General features: G+C 34.5%; 1 protein-coding gene across 4 annotated transcripts; it reads left to right on the top strand.

Annotated features, from left to right (window-relative positions):
* Positions 1 to 510: 510 nt before the first annotated feature.
* LOC141707530 (nuclear transport factor 2-like) lies at positions 511 to 5,285 on the top strand. 4 transcript variants are annotated; one of them, XM_074510733.1, is made up of 10 exons: positions 511 to 692; positions 814 to 926; positions 1,057 to 1,194; positions 1,604 to 1,898; positions 1,992 to 2,227; positions 2,525 to 2,702; positions 2,786 to 2,907; positions 2,989 to 3,051; positions 3,630 to 3,696; positions 4,543 to 5,285. In XM_074510733.1, the coding sequence occupies exons 2-10, from the start codon at positions 816 to 818 to the stop codon at positions 4,851 to 4,853; spliced, it is 1,521 nt and encodes a 506-aa protein (XP_074366834.1). In that variant the 5' UTR covers positions 511 to 692; positions 814 to 815; the 3' UTR covers positions 4,854 to 5,285. The 4 variants fall into 4 exon arrangements, with proteins under 4 accessions (XP_074366834.1, XP_074366835.1, XP_074366832.1 ...); XM_074510734.1 differs by having other exon boundaries at positions 805 to 926; positions 2,789 to 2,907; XM_074510731.1 differs by having other exon boundaries at positions 805 to 926.
* Positions 5,286 to 7,399: the final 2,114 nt, after the last annotated feature.

Genomic DNA, 7,399 nt, shown 5'->3' with positions numbered 1-7,399 from the left:
TGTTGATCCTCTAGTGGCTCAATCCAGATCCGTTAAATATTACAATCAAATTGATTGGAACTGTTAGATATAATCCCAAAATTTATTATATAAGGGACGTAATATTCGAATCTCTCCATCAACATATTAAAATTAAAATTTATAATATATAATAATAAAAATAGTCGTGTATCGCACGACTTATATACTAGTATGTATTCTTAATTTGCGAATACGTATTTCAATTGTTAAAAATAACAATAACACACGACAATTGTTATTTTTATTAATTTTGATTAAAAATTTACGAGTAATGCTAGCTAACCCAAAATTTGTAACAAAATAGTTACAAAATTATTTAGTAGCACAACTATCGAAATTTAATTGGTAGACGCATTTGAGTCCACGCCGGATACAATATTATTATTAGAAAAGTTATTATTTTTAAAATATTGGGAATTTTTTTTAACAATATATGGGGCTCTAGAATTTTCCAAATTTTATTATTTAACATTATTTAGAAAAGAATGGAAAAGAAAAAGGGTGTATATTTCACAATCAGCCCAATCAATTTAAAGATCCATCAGCCTCGCCACCAAACCCAAAAACCCTAGATACATACAAACTCTGCACACAAAAAGCTCAAGCTCACCTCAGCTTTAGCTTTTTGCTTCACCTCTCCGATCGATCTCCGCCGTTGGATCATATCGCAGGTACGCTTCACTCATTCACAATCTCAGATCTTTGCACTTCACTCTTATATGTATATAAATTAATAAATTATTCTATTTTATTTTTATTAGAATTTGAATTAATTTTCGATAGATCAATTAGCGATGGCGTTGGTGGCTGATGACGCGGTTCCAGCTATCGAACCTGTTCCTGCTATCGAACCTGTTCCTGCTATCGAACCTGTTCCTGCTATCGAACCTGTTCCTGCTAAATTGGTATATACTTACACACATACATACAAAATTTGGTTGTGATTGGTGATTAACAATTGAATATTTGTTGTTTTGTTGTTGTGTTGGTTAGGGTTTGTTATGTAATTATTTTTTTTCGTTTGTTTGTTTGTAGATTGGTAATGCTTTTGTGACTCAGTATTATCAAATTCAACACACAACGCCTGGGCTCGTTCATCGATTTTATCAGGATGGTAGTAAGTTCGGTCGCCCCGACGAAGATGGAAATATGAGTATTACTACTACTATGAAGGTATAATTGTCGGTGTTCGATTAATGTAGTTTGTGTGAATATGTGTATTTGTTTTGTCGAGTTTATTTTGGTAAATATTTGATTATGCGTTAATTGAAAGCGTTTGTTGAATGTGTGTATACCTTTTTGATTTAGCTGATTCTTTTGTCATTGATATTGCTGTATGAAATTTCGTTTAATTCTGTTTTGTTCGTTGTTTAATTTGAATCGGACAGGGTATAAACGTTGTTTAATTTGAAACAGACAGGGTATAAACGAAGATGTCAAGTCTCTTATCATGACGATGCTAACTGATTCTGTTAACGTGCATACCTTTTGGTTTAACTGATTACTTTGTCATTGATAATGCTGTATGAGGTTTTGTTTAAATTGATTTTGTTTTGTTTGTTGTTTAATTTGAAACGGACAGGATATAAACGAAAAGGTCAAGTCTTTGAATTATGAGGACATTAAGGCAGAGATTATGTCTGTTGATTCGCAACATTCACTTCACTTTGGAGTTCAGGTCTTTGTAACTGGATACATGACTGGAAAGGACAAAGTAGAGCGGAATTTCGCTCAAACTTTCTTCCTTGCCCCACAAGATGGTGGGGGATATTATGTGCTCAATGACATTTTTCGTTATGTCGGGAAGCCCATCATACCTGAAGAGGAAAACCAGGTCTTATCTAGGGAGATTGATACTCCCTATGATGCCGAGGAAGGTAAGAAATTATCATAGTTCATGTGGTTTTCTGGATTTTATTGTAGTATCTATATTAATGAATCATCTGTGGTATTTTTATATTTTTCTTTAGTGCTTCCGAATGATGCTCCGGTGCAAGATGATTATGTTATTGAGCAGAATAATGTTGTGGAGGAGGAATATAACAGGGAAGAAATCCCCACTCTCTCTATGAATGGGGAAACAGAAGTTGTGGAAGAGGAAGAACCAGTGGCTGAGGTAGTTAATGAAGTGCCTGATGTATCACAGTTGGTTGTTGAATCTGAAGCCAAGATAGAAGAAATGCCAAAAAAGTCTTATGCTTCAATTGTAAGTTTAATGGCCTATGTTTCTATGTTTTGTTTAAATAAAAACTAATCATGTTGTATTGCATGATATTTCAACTCCACAACATCTAAAAACCTAACAGTCACCTGATGTTTACTTCGGAAACTGGTTGTTTAACAAGAACTATACTTGTTATGTATATGCAATGACTTCATATACTATCTGTATTCTTGTCTTTCCAGCTAACTCATTTTAAATAATATCATCATAAATAAGAGAATCTTAAATATATAGGTACTAACAATTCCTGCTGGTTATCTATATGGAAATCTCTCTCAGGTGAAGGATCTAAAGGGGAATTCTCTGCCTTTCTCATCTCCAGCACCTGCCCCTCGTAAAACTCCTGTAAAGAGTCCAGAGAAGCAAGTGAACATTGCTCCACCAACAGCCTCATTGACTGAAGTATCAGGTTCCCCTGTAGGTGCTCCTGAAATTGTGAAGAGCCAAGACGGTGAAGGTATGAAAGTCATCTTCATGGATTCATATTGGTGTTTTTGTGCCCGTTACTAATTCTTTAATTTAATTTCTATTGTTTTTCAGCAGCAGAAGGTTATTCAGTTTACATTAAGGGTCTTCCTTATGATGCAGCACCTGTTCTTCTTGAGAATGTGTTCAAAAAATTTGGGACCATTAAGAATGGTGGTATCCAAGTTAGGAGCAAGGTATCCATTAGCTTGCCTGTATCCATTATCTTGTGAGTTGCAACATTATTTGTAATTAACATATATTTTTTACCATGCCAGCAAGGTTTCTGTTTTGGTTTTGTTGAATTTGAGGAGGCAAGTGCTGTGCAGAATGCTATTGAGGTACAAGTTTGTTCTTTAAACTTGCATTTTGATAAACTACATTTACCATACCATAGAGTCAGTATTTATTTGAAGTAGCTAATATTAAGGCTTTGTTTCTAGTTTTCACTGTAATCAGATGGATGAACATATATTAGAGAAATACTTTAGGTAAAAGTATTGTCATATAAATTGTGCACCTTAAAATATACATTAGTTACTGTCTTCTAGCTGATTAATTCATTGATTAATTATATTTTTTTAAAAGGTCTTTCATATAGTATGTGTAGTGAATAACAGAAGCTGTATTGGAACCCATATACACGTGGAAGTTTTTTTTAGTAGTAAATCATGTCACCTCAACAAATAGTACTGATTATTACAACTTGATTGGAAATCAGTCTAAAATCTAGATTTATTTTTCTTGTATATTGGTGCTGGTGATATATTCTTTTCCGCAATCCATTTCAAAGACACCTTTGTTCTACTGTTCAAATGACAAGATTCAGTTACATAATTTTCGGAGATAAAGCCTTATACTTTATAATTTCTGTTGGCAACTGAGTCTAATGTTTTCCTATTCTATTTTTTCTACTCAGGCTTCACCAATTTTATTGGGTGGACGTTCTGCAGTTGTTGAGGAAAAGAGATCTACCAACTCGAGAGGTATGGTGTTACTTCTTTTTTTTAACTCATAACAAATGCCAAAACTATGTCACAGACTGAGAAATTTAGGGGTCAATATTAAAATGTGAGTATTACAACATACAAATTATATAGGTCTATTGAGAATTGTATATCGCATTTTTACCATGTGAAATTTGACAATGCTTTTTTTACACCAACTATGGTAGATATCTATCTTGGAATAACCACACTTTTAACTCTGTCGGGACAAGTAATTGTTTCCGAATAGTTTAACAGGAAGAGCATTTATTTATATATTTTGGGATCTAAGAATTGGACTTGACTAAAATTTTAGGAAAATGCTAGAGTATCCAAATTGGATCCCAAAATGGTTCCCAAATGCCACATGGCATTCCCTAATAGGTTATGATGTAATTAAAAAGATGGATCCCCATGTATTCACATTAAAAGCACCAATTAAAATAGTCCATACTCCCATGTCACCTATACCACATCATTTGGGAATTTTTTTGGTACCCAATTTGGGGCCTCTAGCACTACTCAAAATTTTAAGTAAATTGTCCTTGGGAGTTGGGATCAGTGATTAAAGGGATTAAGAAAATAACTTGTTCGGTGGATTAAATAACATGTCCTCCATTTAGGTATGAAAAGGGATTAAAATAGTCCTGTTCCTTATTGTGCTCTAGACAAACATGGGTTTATGAATTATTTTAAGGACTAGTCATTAAAGAATTACAAATGATGGAACAACAATTTGGGATAATACTTATAAAAAAATACAATTTGTGGATAATTGTACTTGGACTGTAATCCCTTGTAATGAAACATATTTGATAGCTTAATAAACTTTTCTCTTACTTGCAGGAAACAACCGTGGAAGGTTCCCATCTGGTAGGGGGGTTGGTTTCAGGAATGAAGGTGGATTTAGGAATGAGGGTATGAGAGGACGTGGTAATTATGGGGGTGGCAGGGGATACAGTCGAGGGGAATTTAATGGCAGGGCGGAATTCACTAACAGGAGCAACAATCGAGGAGGTTCATCAAATCGTGGTGGAGATGGATTTCAGCAGACTGAGAATCAGTCTGCCAATGGTGGTCGTGGAACCCGTGGTAGTGGGGTGTCTGTTAATGGAAATATAAAAAACGTGGCACCAAGAGTACCGGCTTCTGCCTAATGAAAGCTAGAATAGAGTTTGTTGAGGGAAAATTTAGCTATATCTTTTTCATTTTTGTAGTGTTAAAAATGTTGGGACCTGGTAGCAAATTAGAAAATAGAGAAGACTTTTGGCTGGATGTCAATTTGGTGAGCAGCTTCTAAATCTTTATAACTTTTAGATGGTGCTATGGAATTTTCTAGAGGGAATTTCTTTTCTCATGGCGCATTCTTTTCCCATAAAGGGTGGTAGTAGACCAGTAGGTGGATAGAAAGATTAAGTGTTTTTAATGCAGTATACTGGCTTTCGGATAAGATTTCTTATTTAGGGACTTCAATTTATATATGTTCTTTTGTGCTTAATCTTTTTTATCTGTTTGCCTGTTGGCTTGTGACTTGAATAATATTGTTATTCATGGGCTATATATCAAATTTTTATTGCCATTATAATTGAGCTTTGTAGTTATATATATCTTAGCATGAACTTATTTTTGGAGTTATATATGTAAGATTCAGGCTTAGTTTGGATTTTATTTTCCTAGATCTTTGGCGTGAGTTTACTGAATCTAGCGAGGCATGTTGTTGAAGTAAATAAGTACTTATAGACTTGTAAGTAAATAAGCCACTTATTCGTGGTGGCCAAATAGGCCCGTCCTACTCAACTTTAGGCACATTTCTAGCAAATGAATATACTCACATACCTCCTGAAATTCCTAAAGTTCATTTTGTTTATGATAGCTTATGTTGCATTTTCATGTTTAGGGCCTTGTTGGAGAAAATCAGATAAGTTGCTTATTAATTTACAAACGAGTAAGTACTTATCGATGAGTGTTTGTTGACCCAATTTATAAGTTAGATCTTCAATTTATAAGCTGTTAAGTTGAATCCCTAACGATATTCTTTTTCTAACTTATTTTGATTTTTCGCCTTTTTATTAACTTTAATTTTAAAAACTATACTTCTAAATGTTAATCTAATATAAAATTCACCAATTAAGATTAATATATTTAAAAATTATTTATTTTAATTTATTCAATTAAAAAAAATGACTTATAAGTAAGATTATCCAAATACTTATATAATTCATCCATTTCTCGCTTGTAAGTCATTTATTTGTTTTAAGTCATAAGTTACTTGATTTCCCAAACGAACACTTATTCTCAAAGCAAGATCTCTGCAAATTTGCCGTTTCAAGTTTTATAAGAACATTAAGTAGAATTAAGAAATGCACAATCCTCTACTGCCCTTCCATATTAACTAAAATATACTCCATTTAAAATATCACATGCGTCCCCCCAAGATTCATGCTCGAGCTGGGTTAACCAAGTCCAAGACCTACGCTGCAATCAATCAGAAAGTCATATATATATACAAGCTTCGAATCTTCATGTAGGCAAACACTCCTTTTCGGTTGTGGCCAAATTTCTGTGCGCTCAAATTCAGCACAAATCATAAGGCCAAGATGGAGTGATTTTCACGGTTTCAGCCCATATGTGAAAATTGGTCCAAGGAGGCCTCTCTAAATTTAAGGGATGGAGCTCTAGCTACTGCATTCATACGAGAGGTATAACCCGACCCTGACAAAAGAAAGAGGTCTAACCGTCTGAAGGAGGTCAACTCAGGTCTAAACCACAGAACTTCATCGCAGAAAACTCTTGTATAATCAGGTTTTATCAAATATCAACAGTAACCACAGCTCAATCAGGTCTTAGCACTTAGCTCGCATGCGGTCACACCCGCACGGATTCACCTCCCAACTTCCTGAGCTCTTGATATGCAACTCACATGAGCCACGGGTCTCGACATGACCTCTATATTAAAATTGATAGCTAAGGAAGACGAGCTCCAGATTGACCACGAAACTTAAGCCATGAATCTCACAAGTAATTCACAACAAATTAAGAGTCCACATCACAATCAAGCCAAGTCTATCTTGAAAATTTATCCGGATTTACAAACCTCTATTCCATCAAATTCCCCAGAAAGCAACACTAACTATTCGGAATCGACTTCGCAGCAATCAAGCTCGGAAATACTCCTTGTTTTCCCTCCTTAGGCAACTGCTCATCAGATGAAAATATAGCATCTTTCGAATTCTAAATCTTAAGCTCATTATCAGACAACTCTTTTGCCACCCTGATAACTGTCCTTGTCAGTTGTCACCTTAATCTGTTCCTTAACCTCCTTTGCCATTTTCCTAGTCAACACTTCATAAATTGAACCAACATCATCAATTAACGATTTCAAGAACGCTTGATACTCATGTTTATTCAGAATAGCAGTATAGTTCTGTGACAGCGCAGCGAAAACACGAGTTTCTAAATCTCAAGCTTAAGTTTACAATCATTGATCATCAGTTTGTTTCTAATATGATCAAATTTTAGTTTCAGTAAATCAGATTTAAGCGCCAACACATATCTATTAATTAATTTTACCCCATCCCCATGTGAATTACGAATTATCATATTGGATGTGGAGATTTTCAGCATCAGAACAGAATGAAACTTAAACAGCATCACAGTCAGTGTCTCAAACAACATTAAATATTAAAGGAAAATAACTCATCTC

The sequence above is a fragment of the Apium graveolens genome, chromosome 2 (genome assembly GCF_009905375.1).
Source record: "Apium graveolens cultivar Ventura chromosome 2, ASM990537v1, whole genome shotgun sequence".
Lineage (NCBI taxonomy): Eukaryota > Viridiplantae > Streptophyta > Magnoliopsida > Apiales > Apiaceae > Apium > Apium graveolens.
Note: the sequence above shows the minus strand (reverse complement) of the source record. Positions and strands in the feature narration are given on the sequence as shown.

Excerpts from the sequence above, each read along its gene's own strand:
- LOC141707530 (XM_074510733.1), top strand. The coding sequence starts at position 816 with ATGGCGTTGGTGGCTGATGACGCGGTTCCAGCTATCGAACCTGTTCCT. Across the intron at positions 1,195-1,603 it reads GTATTACTACTACTATGAAG|GATATAAACGAAAAGGTCAA; the intron begins GTATAATTGTCG and ends TGAAACGGACAG. Across the intron at positions 1,899-1,991 it reads TCCCTATGATGCCGAGGAAG|TGCTTCCGAATGATGCTCCG; the intron begins GTAAGAAATTAT and ends ATTTTTCTTTAG.